This window comes from Dendropsophus ebraccatus, chromosome 9 (assembly GCF_027789765.1).
Source record: "Dendropsophus ebraccatus isolate aDenEbr1 chromosome 9, aDenEbr1.pat, whole genome shotgun sequence".
Classification (NCBI taxonomy): domain Eukaryota; kingdom Metazoa; phylum Chordata; class Amphibia; order Anura; family Hylidae; genus Dendropsophus; species Dendropsophus ebraccatus.
In genome coordinates this window covers 47,211,091-47,230,747 of record NC_091462.1, presented here as the reverse complement: position 1 = coordinate 47,230,747, position 19,657 = coordinate 47,211,091, and the positions used below count along the sequence as shown (strand labels likewise).

The 19,657-nt window shown below is 43.0% G+C and overlaps 1 protein-coding gene across 5 annotated transcripts in view; it reads right to left on the bottom strand.

Annotated features, from left to right (window-relative positions):
• IKZF2 (IKAROS family zinc finger 2) overlaps positions 1 to 19,292 on the bottom strand; it is a 68,695-nt gene extending 49,403 nt beyond the window's left edge. For 4 of the 5 annotated variants that reach the window (XM_069983208.1, XM_069983209.1, XM_069983210.1 and 1 more), the window contains exons 1-3: positions 19,143 to 19,292; positions 11,858 to 11,906; positions 7,908 to 8,012 (exon numbers count right to left, since the gene is read on the bottom strand). In XM_069983208.1, the coding sequence (XP_069839309.1) occupies positions 7,908 to 8,012; positions 11,858 to 11,891 (139 nt within the window). In that variant the 5' untranslated portion in view covers positions 11,892 to 11,906; positions 19,143 to 19,292. The remainder of the gene's footprint in view (positions 1 to 7,907; positions 8,013 to 11,857; positions 11,907 to 19,142) is intronic. The other variant, XM_069983211.1, reaches the window with a different exon arrangement.
• Between the last annotated feature and the right edge of the window lie 365 nt (positions 19,293 to 19,657).

Here is a 19,657-nt window from a genome sequence, read left to right as displayed (position 1 = left end):
TTTTTTTTTTATTAATGTTTTTCATTAATGTGTTGCAGATAAAATATTTAATTGTAGGAAACCTCTTTTAGGACCATGTAATACCTGGGCCATGGGATATACAGTAGTTTACATGTCATTATTTTTAAACCTGTAAATATCGGGCAAGTAAAAACATTAAAGTTTTTAAATGCCAGAAATAAAACTTAATGTTCACCTGATAGAAATCACACGTGTGTTCTTTAGGAATCTGACATAGAACCTATTTAGTAGACAAGACATATGAACCATTGTAAATGTCAGCAAGAATGGATGTAAGGGCCGGCATAAATAGAACTCTGAGGGGTTTTCCTGAGAAATAAAAACCTATTCCCTTCCACGATTCCTGACACAGGTCGACATAGTTTTCAGCGTGCTGCTTCAAGGGGGTGGTTCACACCACCAGGGCATGTAGTAAAGTGCAACAGTCTCATGTGGGTGAAACCATGCCACTGGCCACCACATGTACTGTAAGTCAGGTTTGGCCCACATGCAGCGGTCACAACTAGTAACATGTCTCAGAGGTGTGGCCCACACCAGTCCATTAGAAAGATTATTAATATGGTAAATAGTCAGTGGATCCTTAATTAAGGGCTAGCCACATATCCTTCCAAAAAAAGGAATATTAAGTGGCCCTTTCAGTCAATATTTAACTCAATTTACGAGTCTAAGGATATGAAAAGAGAAATACTAAAGCCAGGTATCCATCCACATACAGCTGTTTCGGGGTGTTGCCCCTCAGATCAAGATTCTGGCTAGGTGGGAGCAATGTCTAGTGGAGCCATACAGGAAACAGATCACTAATCTCTGGGGGACCAGCCAAAGATAACACTGCCGGGTGCTTGTTAAAGCACTCAACATAGTGAAAACCTAGGTGCAAAAATAAATATGTAAAAATGTCTGTGGAGCCTCAATTAAGGAGTCTCAAAACACAGGACTTGCCATATATCCCTCAGCCAAGGGGTGGCTCCTGTTAGGAGACCACTAAATTCACCATATTGAGTGGCCCTTTCGGTCAAGTGGGGAGAACGCCTTGGGGCAGTGTTAGCACGTGGCCAGAACCGGAGCACTGGGGAGTTTGGGCCCTATTACACGAAGCGATAATTAGCCGAATCGGGACGATTCAGCCAATTATCGCTCCATTTAATAGAGACAACGATCAGCGAATAAAACAATCATCGGCTGATCATTGGTTTACGTTTGTACTTCAAAATAGTCAGGCAGTGACCACACATCGCTATGTGTAATAGCGATGCACGGCCGATGGCTGACAGGCTGCTCAGACGCTGCTGCAGGGAGAACACCAGGTGTGGGGAGAGGTAAGGTATCAGGTGTTTAAGCAAGGGCTGGCAATGTCCATACAGCCCTTACTGCCCGATTATCTGCCTTCTAATAGGTCCAGTAAACAAGTGCCAATCTAGCAGATTGGCGCTCGTTTACTAAAATGATCGGGCTGTAGTTGGCCTCTGTAATATAACCCTAAATAAGATAGAAGTGTTTAAGCTCACAGGATAACCCCTTTAAATAACTTTCCATTTTCAAAAGTGTAAGTGTTATTTCTAAATAAAGGGTTTGACGAGGATTACAAAAGTGTCAGTGCCTTTACTGTCAATAAACTTACTGTAAAAGGGCTGAGTGCAATACCATACACAGTCCACGGGCAAGTGTTGTGCAATTTCTATAGAAGAGCCTTCTCTTTATTCCTACACTGCTTCTTTAACGTAATTGCTAAAAACAAAAGTCTAGCTATGTCTGAAAGCTCAGAAATACGAGTTTCATACTTCTCCTGCCTTTCTTGAACAGGAAGTAGCCACTACTTCCTTTCAGCCACATTAGCTGTATTGGGAGCAGTATTTCTGTCACCCTATATAGGTAGTTGCACTGTTCTGTATAATGGTATATCCACCTAGAAGCACAGAATACATAGAAAACAAACTTTTAACAGATGTCATACTTTAAAGGTTTTACCCCAAGTTTTGTTACTTTGCACCATTCTTGTCCTAGCTCACGCGTGGTATTGCAGCTCAGTTCCTTTGGAGTCAAATGAGTAGATGTAATATCACATACAACCTAAGGACAGGGGTGGTGCTGTTTTTGAAAGGAAACTGTTATGCTGTTCCAATCCTGGATAAACCCCCTTTAATAAATAAATAAAACCCTTAAAAAACTAAAACCTGAGTGGCGAGCATGACCTGTACTGTAAATTTAAGTGAGAAAAGCAACAGGTACACCCTATAACTATTATTGAATTGGTAAAAACAATGGGGGAGATTTATCAAACTGGTGTAAAGTAGAACTGGCTCGGCTGCCCCTAGCAACCAGATTCTACTTTTCATTCCTCCCAGATTCTTTGAAAAATTAAAGGTGGAATCTGATTGGTTACTAGGAGCAACTAAGACAATTCTACTTTACATCAGTTTGATAAATCTCCCCCAATGTCTCTACTGGCTTAACTTTATTTTAACTTTAGAAGTTTTATTACAGGTCAAAAAGACTATGAAGCCTCAATCTATCCTACAAGTTATGGTCCTAAGCTCTCGGAATTCTCTGCCATAGGAAAATGGGCAGAACAAAACTTTGCCTTAGTTCTTGTTGGGAGCAATTCCTTTTAGTATTTGCCTTTGTCTTACATAAAATTATGCTACGCTACATCATCATTTCGCTTGTCCCATTAAACAACTTGTTTTTCAACTCCCCTTTGTCACCCGTCAACACTGAGAAAAATCCAGCTAGGTAGGGTTCTTTCTATAGAAGAAGCTGGATCCAGTCTACTCGGCTATTGTGTATGGATTTGTCAGAGAATGATGTCTGCAGGAAAGAGAAAAGGACCTGGATACCACAAACAGACACAGATAGCGTGGAGCTGTAAGGCAGACTTCCTCCACAATAACCGGCAAAACAGGAGTCTTAGGTAGTAGAAGGAGCAAGGTGACCTCTGGTCAGAATGTTTTATGAATTGCAGGCTCAGGTAACATTGAAGAACTCTACACTGTAGCAGCACCAACTAAAACCTGTCCCAATACGGAGAGTGGGCACACACAGGGGTCTGTTCTCTTATTTCCAAAGAAGAAATAAACTTACTAAGAATGCAATAATGCTATGCTATATAGGCTAAAGAAGGTGTTTTGACTGCATGGACATGTTCTGAAGTAAGCATTTGGAGCTCTCACCCCAACAAATACTACTACTAAATAATAATAATAATAATAATAATAATAATAAATATGGGGGCTTCCAATGCAACTGGACCACACATCCTCTGCCATCACTTTTAATGCAATATACTTGAAGTTACCCTTTGAAGTGTCACAGTCGTTTAATTTTTTTTTTTTTGCGGAAATCAATAGAACAGGAGACTTTAGGAAACTTTGCAATTGGGTTTATTAGCCGAAACAGGACAACAAAGAGTTAATTTACAGCTACATCACCGGGCTATCTCCTCTGAAGTCAGCACTGAACTCTCTGACTTCTGAATATGGCTTTCACACAGGTCCCGCTGTGTAATCCTTTGTTCTCTGCTGCTAACTAATCTCCCTGCTCCCTCCTCCCCTCTCCATAGAACAGACAGGGCTCGACTGATGTAAAAAAAAGAGTCGAGATTTCCTGATAATGAGCAGTGAATAAAAGAAAAAGGAGAGGAGGGGGACCTGGGGAAAGTCTTTTTGAATGCAGATAATGAAATATTTGACTAATAAACTGAATTTGAATAAATTTGAAAGTTTCTTAAAATCTCCTGGACTATTGATTTCTGCAAAAAATAAAAAAATACGACAGTGACACTTTAAGGTAAGAGAACAAGAGACAAGGTGGCAGCTTGTCAGTGATTATTAGACTCAGGTGCGAAGCCTGTATGTCCATTCACCATATATTTTTTTTTTATTTGGGAGGGGTGGGGTGTCACAAAAGCATAGTACATTACAATTGGTCTGTCCCACTGCCATGACACAATGAACGGAGGAGCCGAGGCTTCTGGCCCTGCTCATTGTGTACAGTATATGCTGGAGCTGACTAGAGGTGGGGGGCAGTTGTTGGCACCCCACCAATCAGTCATCAATGGCCTATGCTAATGACAATTCCAGAAAACTACCCCTTTTAAGTCTACGGCCACCATATACATCAACTTTTTTGACAGAACCCCAAAGTATAATGGCAGCAAGGACCCATAGAGTAATGTGACTTGGGTCTTATTAGGTTCTATTTTCACCACAGGTTCCATTTCTATTCTTACTCCTGGGATCTTCAGGATCGGGATACACATACCTTTGATTCATGACTCACCCAAGTAAAGTGTGCACCTGATTGTAGTCACATACATTTTTCTTCACTCTATATCATTCCCCCCTCCTACATGGTTTTGTTATATTAACCCTTTAGAGGGGTTATAAGATGAATTTAGTGTTCTTATTGAGAACCATATTGTGTAGATAATTCTCAGTCTCTTCATTTCAGGGGGAGTGACCAAGGGTGGGCTGTTTGCCAGTAGTACACACACAGGTACTTCCTTTACTTTAGCTATGCCATGACACAGAGCTGGTGAACAGGTTGGCACGGTGCTGGGGAATATATGCAGTATACATGGCATGTGGAGGGAGACCGGGTTACTTAAAAACAGCAGCAGCACAGTAGGGAAAGGGGGTTACACTAGCCACTGAACTGCTGCTGCGAACAGGCTAAAAGAGGGGGAATTAGATACAGGAGGCAGCACTGTGTATACATAGAAACAGCAAAGCATGGAGAGTGTTAACCAAAGCACTGAACTAGATGAGAATTCGCACTACCTCTGGCCATCATATACCTTATGCATGCTGTTTTTTCTAAATGTATCTGCTCTCCAAGCGAACTTTGTAATTTTCAGCTTTCCCAGTGCTGGTGGGTTAAGCCCTATGTCTATTATGTCTGCACACACACACACACACAGGCGCACAAACACACACACTGCACTTTTTCATCCTTGCGTATATCCTAAAAAGCAGCAGAGGCATGGAAGCCATGATAAAGCAATACTTAGCAGTCTTAACTGTGTATAAAGCCCTGTGGTGAGATATCTTATTACATAGCTGCCCCTATCTCCCAGCGTACCCAGGCACTTCAAATCCCATCTCATGCCATAGATTTTCCTAATTTGTTCCTCAGGACAGTAAAGAGTTCTACAGGGGCAGGAGGGGGAGATGCTTGATAACAAGAGAAGGAGCATTTTGTCTGATAAGATACATTACAAAGCTTCTTATATTTGCTTATACCATTCACCAAAGCAAAATTTGTTGAAACCACAGTCCCTATTTAACTTACCATTCAGGCTCTCTTCCTTACATAGAAGTAGCTAAGCCCCACCTAATTTCTATCTTTACAATAGGCATAAAGAGCAGTTTATAGAGAAAGGAGACACCTAGTACCTTACGTTATTTTTCTAGGGTAAGGAGTCATTTTGGATAAATGAAGCAACTTACAATTATATTGGGAATCACATAGGCATGGTAATCCCACCATGGTTTATTCCTATGGACGGCAATGGTCTCGTGACAGTTGCTAATACAGCCGTTCCACCACATAAGTCTCTATATAACCCTGGGCTTAAGCCGATTAAATTAGTCACTAATTTTATGAATGTTCCTTAGTTTACTGTAATCCCCTGGAAAAGAGAGAGGTGCTGGTTCCCTTCCGACGGGGAAAAGTTTACAACAGGGCTTGTAAATTACAATCCCTTAATAAAACAGTCATTAGAATAAGGCATGAATAGGACGTATCTACTAAGCAGAGCTATAGCAGAGACGCTGAGCAACACCTGTGAAGGAATCACCTGGCTGTGTTATCTAATGCTGGGATCCCAGGAGAAACTAACACCGCTGCTCCAGGAGATGAGGTGTTCAGTTCTCAAGAGACAGACGTATAGTTGGTCATGTTTGCTAAAGCAGAAGCATTGCTGCCTGTAGTCAAATGACGCTTCTGTGAAACGGCCTTTCCCGAACATACAAAGTCCTTGAGAATGGCCACAGAGGAAGGAGAATTACCTCTGCCATAGCAAAATGACTGCACACTTTATCACGTTCAACTATTAAGACTGACCACACTCAGACAGTTACTCAGGATTGTGGTGGGTTTTATCGGACAGCCCTGGAACATTCGTCTTACAGTAGAAGCTCTGGAGGACTCATTAGAATTTCAGAAATTGAAAGTGTAAAACTTAATGCTTCCAGCAAAGAAGAGCTATCAATAGAATGGTTCTGCCGCAGTAAAAATAATTATCCAGCACACTTTCAATTTAAGTATTTAAGGCACATGGAAATAATTACTTGACCAAAACCTAATGGAGCGATGAATATTTAAATTATATTTAACACTAAATCTGAATTCATTATTTTTTAATGTAATGCCGGGACATATGCTCAAGTCAATGGGAGAAACGTGGCAAAATAACTGCACTAAAAACACTTGATACAATAGGTTTTGAATAGATCTAAGAGTACCACTGTGCAGTAGATACATCACAGTGCCTGTTGAGCTTGTTTAAATGCATGGATGCATTTTTGCACCCATACAAGGGACCCAAATTTCGGCTCGGCCATGGGTCTTATGACCCTACCTGAAAGTAATATGAAATCCAAGGATGCTGTCAATTTGGGCAATTGGATTGGCAGCTGACCTTACACATTTAGCCATAATAAAGGTGCAAAAATGTGTCTGTATAACATTTATCTGCCACATATACTGATCTAAAGGCACACTACCATTTATATGTGGATATGTATGGATTCCAGGCAGCAATACAGTTCAGGAGCAAATTATACTGACTTTTTGAACGGTCCATCAATAGTGATATCATAGGGTTCAATCGAAAACAACCCAAAAAGGTACAAAATGCTGAGTAATTTCCAGTGCATGTGGCGACTGACTGGCCAGCGGTCATATTTTTTATTATCTGTAAATGTCCAATACTATAGACAGCTGCCTAGATAAATCAAGGTATTTAATCCTAAATTTGAGAGGGTGGCACAGCAATCATTGTAAAACGAGAAGGAAAAATTAATAACTTTAGCTCTTCTAACAATACAAGTAAAATACACTACTAGAAAAGTTGTACTAAAGTTTTTCACGACCAAAAAAAGTTGAACACCGGGCTTTATAGAACTTTTTCTACTACAAATAAACAGACCTATAAAAGTCCCAGCAAGGTTGCATGAAGGGTTACCTATAGGTGGGTGCTGAAGTTTCTGCGACTGTTTTATACTAATGCTATTAGTAAAAATCTACGTACATGCTACAAAAATAACCCCAATTGGTTGTCTACAGTAGGGGTGATGCTGCGACTTTCTGTAGAGCTACTGATTTAATCTTATGTATAAAGCCCCAGCTTCAGTCCGAGAACTTGTACGGAATCTGGTGGGCTGCAGCTGTTACTCAATAGTTAAAATGAATCTATTTACTGGCCGAAATCTCAGTGTAGCCTTAACCCAAGATTTTCAGTACATGTGAACATAGCCTTTTTATGAAGATGCTTTCACAAGGCCTGGGAATATATGTCATCTTAGTAAAAAGATGTGCTAAGAACAAGTTGCAGGATGACGCTTATAAGCCTGCTATCGTAAAAGCATTCAAAAGTGAAAAACCAATGTGAGTACAGCTGCCAGGAATGAGGCTTAAATCAGAAAATTCTGCCAAAGATTACAGGGAAATTTTAAGTAATTGCTAAATATTAGAAGGATAATTATACATTATGAATTTGCTTTATAATAATTAAAGATGATGACTTCAGAATAGACATGTTTTACGTTCTGTGCCAGTCACCCAACGAGACAGCAGAGGAAATCTATAGATAAAAGTTGTTGTTTTTTTCTGTACAGACATACAAATGGCTCTGGCGAGACATCTATTAACAGATATGGTTGACTTACTGCTTGCCAAGTGGTTGGGGGAGGAATGTTGCCCATTAGGTGTGCAGGAGGTCAAATCTATAGCCATATTGGAGTGGTCCCTCTCGGGCACAAGCTCATTATCACCTGGTTGAGGAAAAGAAAAGAAAAAACAGAAAGAAAGAAGACCTGTTAGAAATCTGCCTGTGGGGCAAGAGCCTGACTAACGTCAGGAATGTAGCAACCAAGAGACCAGAATTACAGCTCAAAGAGTGACTGGGAGCTTCCAAAGTACTATGTAGTACAGTTAACCCTACACATGTAGCAGACCTGCTCTGGCCATACACATCCAAAGTACGCTGGTCCTTTTTCACAATGCATGATGATACCACACTTAGCAATATGGAAATTTACATAGGATAGCAGCACAGTTATACCTACGTACAGCTATGCACCCTCAAAGGGGTAGATGACAAACTCATCTCTGCTACATCTATGCAGATGTGAACTAAATTGTTATTGGTAAGTCTTATATGAAGGTAACAATAGTATTTAACAATATAGCCGAAAGTTTTCCGACAAGTATTGGGAGCAGCAATAATCCAGTGTATGGACTGCAAAGAGTCAGTAAAATAAGTCAGTAGTGTAAAAAAAAAAAAAAAAAAACTACAAAGGTAGACTATGCATAGCTGCAGTTTCCTACATCATTGCCAGAGATGGCTATTTATTGTGTTATTCTGATACCATCCACAGCAGGGGTAGGGAACCTTAGCTCTCCAGCTGTTGCAAAACTACAACTCTCATCATGCCTGGACAGCCAAAGGCTGGAGAGCCAAGGATCCCTACCCCTGATCTACAGCTTCTTGTAAGTGTTTTTCAATAAACTAATTACACCATTTAGAATGTGACATGAAGACCTGCGGAGTGAGCACAAGCACCAGTGTCCATCCAAAAAAACACTCCTGAGGAATCACATCTGCAACAGGATCCTTTTCTTCTTCAGAATGTTTTCTTCCAGAGTCTTAACATGTTCTTTCCTGTGGATGCAATTCCCAGCTAGAAGGGCATTCCACTGCTTAGGGATTTTATGACTCCTTACAAGTTAAGAATTATTACCAGTATGAGCCTTTAAAGCATCAAAAAGTAACAACAAATACATGCAACAACTGTGTGGTATAAACTGCTAGAAGTACTCACCATACAAACACATAAAAAGGGAAGACGCACAAAATAGTGTGGACTGCAGTCAATTCTATAGCTAAAAATACTATTTAAAGTCACCCATCAGTAACAACCATCATAGAAAGAGATATAAAGCAAAAAGTAAGGAAAAGATTAAGAACTAATATATGTATAGGTGTACTAGCAAAGCTTCTCCTGAACTAACATTGTAACAAGTACAAAAGCACACTTGGTCAGTATACAACCATAGATCTAGAGGGGAATGAAGGGAATGGTATAAATAATGGAATAAGTGATGCCATGTGTGTGTTCCTGGCCTATCCTGTAGTTATAGTACCCATTATCAGTGTTGGGGAAAGAAACACTTATAAGTAGTGATGTGAAAACTTGCCGATTGTCGGGGTTCTTCCGAACCCAAATGGTTGGCATTTGGCTCCTGGTCGCTAGAGAAGTTGAATACCACCACAGGCTGTACCCATGTTTTCCAGGACTCCCTTTTTGCCGCATCAATCTTCTCCAGGCAGCGGGAGTCAGATGCCAAATGTGAACATTCATCAACTTCGCTCATCACTACTTAAAGTATATAAGAAATTTAAAGTTTTTGTTTTTTTTTAGATAAGAGAAATGTATGACACATCCACAGGATATTCCATAAATGTGTGATATGTGGAGGTTCTTAAAGAATGAAGGAGCCAGTCTGACAGTCTGACATGCATTATAGGGCTATTATTTTACTACAGAAGCCATATGACACCATGGCCGAAAGTAGGTCATAAATCCTCCAATGGAATATGCAACATTTCTCCGAGACATGAAGCATATGACGACTAAATCAGAGTTGTTTAGAGTTTCTTTACAGTCCACTTCTATAAGATTATAGCTATGGCCCAAATTCTTATGGCGGCAGTGGTATAATCCTTGATGTGACAAGGAGAAGTGTCATAGACAGAAGGCCTCATGCCCCTTCCTAAGTAGTGGCTGATAGACACATGTACCTAAGGTGGAGACCATCAGCAGTTTCATAGCCACATAACTTTATATGGGCCTAGAAGGCTAAGTAGGTTTCTACTGACATTTATGGAATAGGAATTAAGACGGATCAGTAAGGAAAGCGTAGATATTACCAGTCTACTTGACCAGTTTTCGCATCATGGTAAGAAAAAAGTAAGACTCAGTTACCATTACACTATTCATGGAGACCACAATGGAAAATCTAATACTTTTCGTCCACTATGTATGTAATCTGTCCTCCTTAGGAGAATGTGAAAACCACAAGAATCACCAGTAGTGTTAGGAAGTTAAGTTGGTGCAGTGAGTACACCGTGTTAGCAGTAATGTGATTTGCAGCTATTATTATTAGCACTACTGAATACGTCAAGGCTCCTAGTAACTTTGATAACTCTTACCGTGTATGTCGTCCTCCATTAATATATCTGAATATTTCATGAAGACGACACTAATATCTGCAAGGGGTTTGAACAGTGATACCAGATCCTATTCTTCTCAGGTGACTCTAAATATTATCATCTTCACCCCATACTAAACACCGCTAAGCTCCAGGAGACCTACAGTATAGCACCTGACATCTTTCCTGGTGACTGTACAAAGCGTAAACCCTCCGGAATGATCTAACCCAAGAGTTGTCAGTGGTAGTGGCAGAAGTTGTAATGGGGGGGGGGGGGATTGTATGTCGTAATATATTAAAAATGTATATAGAAGGTTATACGGAAAACATAAGCAGTTCAACAGGAAAGGGGGTATTTATCTCTATGTCATTGATGGAAAGACTATAAACTTAGATACATACACAGCGAGCACTTCATCATATCAGCCGCTGCCCAATCCCTTTCACCAGGTGAGAAACAAGTTTCAAATAAGCCTTTTAATGCAACAATTCAGACATTAGTCCATCATTTGGCTATATTAACTTAGTAGTGAGCCCGAGAGTTGAGTAACCCCTATTGCCAAAAAATAATACTATGGATCCAAGCTAATAGTCCATGCATCATCTGGAAAGTTTACTGAAGCCAAATCATGTGCAGGTGAAATCGGCTTGATAACCCACATCTGACTCGGAGCTGAGGGCACGGTGCCAGGTAAGTAAGAAATGTCCCTGTGCCAAGTACATGCTTAATGGATGTTAGCATACAGCATACCCTACACACATGACGCTACACAAAAAACCACATTGTACTGTACCACTGTGCAAGATTCCCATCTGTAAACAAAGGCCTTATTAGAAAATAGCAATGCTTAGCAAAAAGTGAGAAAATGCCATCTGTAAATGTCAGGATTTTACTTGTCCTACTAAATTAGATGTCATTATTGCAATCTTATTTAATTTTTACAGCTTGCAGCTCCCAAACTCTTCCGTGCCGTAGTGAATTATAATAGCCCTACGCACATCAACAAGCAATAAATAATCTCAGGCATGTAAAAGGGTTTACAATGAAATCAAGAGAATTCATTAAAAAAAAAAAAATTGTTGCATGCTGTGAAATCCTACCTGTATACATAAGACAGAACCATAGTGGCTGGAGTTCTACCATATCCAGCCATCTCCATCAGCTAAGCAAACATGACCACTCAAGATACTGCAGCCTCAAGTTCAAGGGCTAGTAACAGGTGTTTGTATAGGGATATGTGATACAAACCAACCTCTTAACCCTAAGACTACCAGAACACAAAGAGAAATGTGGAGGACCTTTTAAGGTCCTAAACAATATATTGAAGTCCTGTCCCTTTAAGTATGCATAAACATCTCAAATGGCAGACACAGGATTAAAAAAAAAAAAAAAATTGTCACTTACTAGTTACGTATCCATCGGGTCTCTCTGTTTCCATAGTCAAACAGCAGTGCTGCAACAGAAAACAAACAACACCTTAAAAAACTGACTTTTAACATATAATTAATGCATCATATAGCAAATAAATCAAATTAGCCTGCTGGATGGTATAAAGACCTGGACCACCGGCAGAGATCTAGCACTTTTTGTCATCTACTACTCCAGAGTGATCAATCTGCTTCGAGGGTTTTTAAAGATGACCGCCTGTCATGATGGTGGCCATGCCAGCGTCCTCCAGGAATTGCATAGCTACTTATTCAGATAGGTCCCTTCTATTTGAAATAGAATATTTCAAACTAATTTGAAAACATGAATCATACCATATACCCTTAAAATTCAGGAATCCCTAGCTATTCTCCTTCAATCCTATCACAAAGATATACCTAGCAGATGCTTTACATTGCACATCCCAAAAGTAGCATAGGCACAATCTATACTGAAACAATGTGAAAACCCCTCTAAGGACGCAGCAGTACCTATGTCCTCCCCGTCAGCCGAGTGCTGCTGTCACACGTTAGTATCTTCCTGTGTTATGTGACTTAACCCTTTGAAGCCAACAGAAAGCCACCACCACCACTCCACACAGCGTGCCATAGGTTACTACGATATCAAAGGACGAATGACATCATGTAATTACGATTCTGTGTACCGATTAATATACATCACATTGATTTCAAGGAAAACACCAGGCGTTTTAATGTCTTAAAAAAAATAGAAGTTCTTCATTTCAGCAAAGTTGTTCTTGCCAAGTCCTTGTCAGTTTACTGGAATCGCTGTCAGTGGTTCTTCAGCATAGACTCCAACATTAAAAAAAAAAACACACCAAGAAATAAAATAAAAAGCAGATTACACCCCTAATGCAGAGAATCTATTTTTATTTATGGGGTCTATATTACAAGACGCACATCTCCAAGTAATAAATTGATCTTACCTGCTAGCGCCCACACAAAATGGCATGTTATATTGTATTATATGTATATAGCGTATCGGCAGGTCTCTCCACTGCTGTCTATAGGATATGCAATGGACATGGAAATGGGGAAGGATTAAATAATATATGGGCTAGTGTACATAGCCGATCAGAAACCTGCTGGGTACAATCTGAAGAAGAGAATAGCTATGTGGTCAGTCTGTGATTGCTTCCTGGGCTGGTTCTGATCTCTTGGACATTACATTAAACATAAGGTCTACAGGATGGCACTCGCCGTCTTAACCCTTTAAGAACTATTTGGGAGAATAGAACAGGTAGTTTTTATCTCCAGCCAAAACTATGTATAGACTTTCAGAAAGTATCATTGCTCAAATAACAATTCCACATGTGGCATCAATACAAGGAATTGCCACTTGAGCAATTTTTTTTACTGTTTTCTAAAAGATTTCATAGTCATAAAGTCCATTATACAGAAGTGCTCACGCATGAGCTGTCAATCTACTTGTACTTCAGTATATAGTATACTCAGAGCCTGCTCTGTCAACTAAGTGACAAAATATACAAAAAAATAAAATAATATATAAATACACTTAAAATAAATACATAATAGAAAAATAAATATTATTCAAAATCAAAGGCAGGAAATAATAAATATATAAAAATAAATAAATAACCAAGCCAACCGCCAGTCAGAAGCTAGATCTTATATCACGGGGAATGAAGAGGAATTTTCTTGTCACCTCTTCCCCGTTTGCTCTTAGCTTCCAAATCGTTCCAGCACTGCCAGTTAAATTATTCACAACCAGCCATTTCAGTATTGATCCACCAAGTATATTTAGCTCCTGCTCCTGGAATTTCTGCATTACTTACTGGAAAGTAGGCAGCGTCAAGTCTTGTCTCCAAATCACTTCCCAAAAAAGTAAAAAAAAAAAAAAAAAAGAAAGAAAGAAAGAAGAAAAGATGTCTATAACTCTAACTGCTGCCTGTATTAGAGGAGCACTTTCCCCCTTGGTTGTCTCTTTTTTCCCTTTGTCAGACAGATCAGATTGCCTTCACAACCAACAAATAACACGTTTGTATCAACATGCTACAAACCCACCATGGCAAAGAAGAAAAAAAAAAAATGGAGTACTCCTCAATATATACGGAGTTCAACAGGTTGGGACCTTCACAGTGTCTTAGGACTGGTCTGTCACATAGTCGGCAGTGATAAAAAAATAAAATAAAAAAAATCAGGAACTGACTGTGAATTGGGGGAAAAGAGATAAGAGGGAGAAGAGGCATGACATAGAGAGACCAAGCTGTCTGACCGTCCCCAAGCAGAGATAACAAACAGATAAGAGGTATCCAAGGCAGTCCAGACCTTTAAGACATAGGTGCAATAATAGCAATAATATTTTCCCTAGTTTTATAGCACCAACATATGCACTCTATGCAGAATGCAGTGCATAATCCAATTTTTTTTTTTAGAGGTGTCATGCTTGTAAAATGTGTTCTAGACATTAATTCTTTTAGTTTCAGAAAATGATTTTGTCTCATCCACTGGACATTAGTCTATTTGCGGTCATTTAGGTCCGACAGTGCACCACTAAAAAGGTTTCTGTAATCAGTGTCAGCTTCGCTTTACAGAACCGGCAAAAGTTTATAACTTCATTCACCGATACATTCCCTATAACGTCTGCCGCAATCGTATAAAAGAACATTCAGATGTAGCAGAGCCAAGCTTCTTCGATGTAGCCGGACTGGTTTTACATTCAGCAGGACTGATTGCGAGATTGTGACGTGTTACCTGCGGTTTTACAAGGGACTTCAAGTAAAACTTGTAGACAAACTGCGGAGGACTATTGAGGCCAATGAGGCCACCCCAGGCGCCAAACTGACTTTGGCTAGTAAACATAACACAGGAACACCACAGAACCAATGACTAAATCAACTCTGCTACATCAGTTTACTCATATATATATATATATATATATATATATATATATATATATATACGCAAATAACTTATATTAGATAGACAGTTGAGAAATAGGATGTACAGTACCAAAGAGAAGAAGAAATTATGTGTGTGTGTGTGTGTGTGTGTGTGTGTTGGTGTGTATGAGATAAGAGCACACAATAAAGATGTCACTACCTCATGTGTGGTGCTGGCCCATTGATGTCTGTGAGCAGGTGACGAGTGACAGGGCAGTCCTGGGTGACTGGTGTGCTGGTAGTGATGCGTCCAGGGAGGTGCAGAGCAGAGCTCAGTGCAGGAGCAGTGAGGATGAGTGTGATGCGGTGCAGAGCTGTTGGGGAAGACTAGTGAAGAAAGTTAGGAATGTCACGTACTTTCAGGAAAGCAAGAGGGAGAGGGAGGTCATCGCTCCAGCAATGAGATTAACAAGAAACAAAACTGGATCCACCGGTTATTTCTGAAGCAGCTGAGAAAGAAACTAGGAGAAGAAAAGGGGAGGAAAGGGGAGGAGGTAGAGGGGTGAGAAAAAAAAAAGTGCAGGGAGGGAAACAGGGAAAGAACAGCTTCTAAGTGAGGACAAGGTGGGTGGGATGAGACACCAAGATCAATACCATCACGGGGGGATGTCCTTCGTCACTATGGGCGACACTCTTGTCCTGTCAGGAAATGGGTCCCGTCATCCAGGTTTACAACCTGCATGAAACTACAACTCCCAACTGTCTCAGTATGATGGAAGTAGTAGTTTCCCAACAGTAGGAGAGCCAATGCACAGCACTAGCACACCATCAGCCTGCATCACTTATCACCTACATGTAGGGTCTCTCCATGTCCATCATAGCAGGGTTCACCTGGTTACCACTCTCACAATATGGAGATGGGATGACACCATGGACAATAATATGGAGATGGGATGACACCATGGACAATAATATGGAGATGGGATGACACCATGGACAATAATATGGAGATGGGATGACACCATGGACAATAAAGCGCATCCTCCCCCAGAAATAATGAGCAACCCAAGTTGTCTTTTCATAATAAAATGTTAAAAATGAAGTTCAACCTTTTATTCTTTTTTATCTGTTTCTGGGAAAGCTGGATGACACCTAACATGCTACTTAGGTATCGGTCAATAGATCCCAGGTACACCCATTCAGTATACCTGTATATAAACTCCCTTCCAATAGGACATTGTTGGCAGCGCCATAAGCATGCCCATCGTCTAGTCATACTTCACGACTTTTCACAATACAATACGGCCATAGTAAGAATCAGTTCCCATATAACAGCAATGATCCCAGATCGCATTGCCCCATCATTCCTCAAATCACAGGAAGTGTTGTCATAGTATCATTAATTATACACAGGTGTCACCAGGGTCATCACAACATTCTTCATCACCTCGCTCACCTCCAGCATTAATGACTTCCAGTCTCCCACACAATTATGAGGATTGTGTCACCACACCAGACAGCACTTTTAGTTGCACCCGTGTGTAATGGTGGTTTTACAAGGAACGATTATCGTTCGAATTTGCCCGATAACAATCGCATTTGAGCGATAATCGTTCTGTGTAAACGCAGCGAACGATCAAGCGACGAGCGAGAAATCGTTCATTTTGATCTTTCAACAAGTTCTCAAATCGTCTTTGGTCGTTCGCAAATAGTCTTACACCGATTTAAGCTATGTGAGAGATAGCCTTAAACGATCGCAAAACGATTTTTCTGTATGATATATCATTCTGTCTAAACGCTGATAGTTATGAAAAACAAATCAATCATTCTGAATCGTTAATCATGCGATCCAGCAAATTATCGCGCCGTGTAAAAGTACCATAAGGCTGTAAGATGCAATAAACTGCAATTGCAGATGCACAAAGAATTTGGATTTGATTGCAACTTTCTTGTGTAAGTAAATTTTCCATGCAATAAATGGGGGGCCCAGACCAGTCACATGATATTTACATGACATTCACATTAGTCACATGACCATTATAGCCCTGGCTAAGGTTGTGTGCAGCCCTGGTCTAGCTCTGTATATTATGTCGCCTCACATAATATTTCACCGCAAAACACCTGTGTGTCAAAGTATCAACCTGGTCCACACACTGGACGTCACCAGCTTACATCACGTTACACCAGTTCAGTTTCTTCTCTCATCCCACTGCCTCACAATGCACACACACACCCTGACCACATTTCTACATGTACTAATACTGGTAGTACATGAGGACTGTGAGTCAGTGGTGCTGTCCTGCAAACTTACTCATATTGGTAGGCAGACACTGGCATCTACAACCTTCCTATACACACACTATCACTGTGCCATGTGTACACCATGCCTCCTCATATAGAAACACAAAGGACAGGTGTATGGGTATGTTGTGAGCCAGACAGTTCAGCCAGAGGGGACAGAACAGACAGACAGTTCAGGTGTGTGTGGGGGGGACAAAACAGGCAGACAGTATAAGCAGGGGGGGGGGGGCAGAACAGACATTCAGTTCAGGGGGGGGGGAGAGAACAGGCAGACAGCTGATGAACAGGAGTAAGAACAGTCATGGTAACAGAACAAGAAGACAGCTCAAGCAGGTGGGACAGAACAGGCAGATAGATCAGGTACAGGTGTCAGAACAGGCAGACAGATCAGGCGGGTGGGTGGGGGGCAGAAGAACAGGCAGACAGATCAGGTGGGGGGCAGAAGAACAGACAGACAGATCAGGCGGGGGGCAGAAGAACAGACAGAGATCAGGTGGGGGCAGAAGAACAGGCAGACAGATCAGGCAGGGGGGCAGAAGAACAGACAGACAGATCAGGCGGGGGGCAGAAGAACAGACAGACAGATCAGGCGGGGGGCAGAAGAACAGACAGACAGATCAGGTGGGGGGCAGAAGAACAGACAGATCAGGCGGGGGGCAGAAGAACAGACAGACAGATCAGGCGGGGGGGCAGAACAGGCAGACAGATCAGGCGGGGGGGGCAGAACAGGCAGACAAATCAGGCGGGGGGGCAGAACAGGCAGACAGATCAGGCGGGGGGGCAGAACAGGCAGACAGATCAGGCGGGGGGGCAGAACAGGCAGACAGATCAAGCGGGGGGGCAGAACAGGCAGACAGATCAAGCAGGGGGGCAGAACAGGCAGACAGATCAGGCAGGGGGGCAGAAGAACAGGCAGACAGATCAGGCGGGGGGGGGCAGAACAGGCAGACAGTTTGAGCACAGGAGTCAGAACAAGCAGAGGTAGCACAGGAGTCACAACAGGCAGACAGATCAGGGAGGCAGAAGAACAGGCAAACAGATCAGGCAGGGAGGCAGACAGATCAGTCAGGGGGGCAGAAGAACAGGCAGACAAGGGGGGCAGAAGAACAGGCAGACAGATCAGCCAGGGGCAGAACAGGCAGACAGATCAGGCAGGGGGGGGCAGAAGAACAGGCAGACTAATCAGGCAGGGGGGGGGGGGCAAAACAGGCAGAATTGTCAGGGGGGGGGCAGAGCAGGCAGACAGATCAGGCAGGGGGGGGACGGAACAGGCAGAAATGTCAGGCAGGGGGGGGGGGCAGAACAGGCAGGCAGATCAGGCAGGGGGGGCAGAACAGGCAGGCAGATCAGGCAGGGGGGGGACGGAACAGGCAGAAATGTCAGGTGGGGGGGGGCAGAGCAGGCAGACATGTCATGGGGGGTGGGGGCAGAGCAGGCAGACATGTCATGGGGGGTGGGGGCAGAGCAGGCAGACATGTCATGGGGGGTGGGGGCAGAGCAGGCAGACATGTCATGGGGGGTGGGGGCAGAGCAGGCAGACATGTCATGGGGGGTGGGGGCAGAGCAGGCAGACATGTCAGGCGGGGGGGGGGGGGCAGAGAAGGCAGACATGTCAGGCGGGGGGGGGGGGGCAGAACAGGCAGACATGTCATGGGGGGTGGGGGCAGAGCAGGCAGACATGTCATGGGGGGGGGCAGAGCAGGCAGACATGTCAGGCGGGGGGGGGGGGGGGCAGAACAGGCAGACATGTCATGGGGGGTGGGGGCAGAGCAGGCAGACATGTCAGGTGGGGGCAGAGCAGGCAGACATGTCAGGCACTGGTAACAAGTAGGGTAAAAAGTAGAGACAAGCGGCAGAACTAGGAGGAGCAGCAGGTGGACAGCAGGGTGACAGCACTAGTGATCTGGCAGACATGACACACATGGGAGCAGGCAGGGTGACAGCAGACATGACAGGCAGGGTGACAGCCCCCTCCCCTCCTCCTGCTATCAACAAGTCGGCAGTGACACGGTGGTAGACAATAAACAAGTTAGTGCCCCTCTCTCTCTCTCCCGCCCCCTCCTCCGTCACCTGCAGCACACAGCACACGGCTGCCATTACCTTAGCAGGGCATGCGGGGCCACCCTGCCATCCTCCCAGGGTCCGCGGCCGCCCGCCCGGTGCTCTGCAGCTGCTCTGGACACTAGGGCACTTGTGCTGTGGCTGAGGGTAATCCAGCTCCTACTTCCTCCATGATCAGCAGCAGCAGCAGCAGCACAGAGCCAGGCAGGGGTTAGCCCGGGACAGCTGGTCAAACCCAGAGAAACGGATCAAGCAGCAGCAGCAGCCAGCCTCCCCAGACACACGGCCAATAAATACAGGCTGGCAGCTCCAGGCGCTCGGCAATCGATTACAGGACAGTGCACTTGATCCGCTGCTCTGAATGTCTCCAGTGATCTCAGCAGCCAGGGGTGGATCCAGGACACAGTATCCCCGGGATACTGCGCTCTCCCCGGCCGCCGCTCAGCACTTTGCTCGGGCAGCCCGGGCTCTTCTACTGGAAAGTACAACCGAGCATGACACCTGTGAGCGGGGCTGTATCACCGCCAGGGTTAACCCCTCACTGGGCCAAGTGT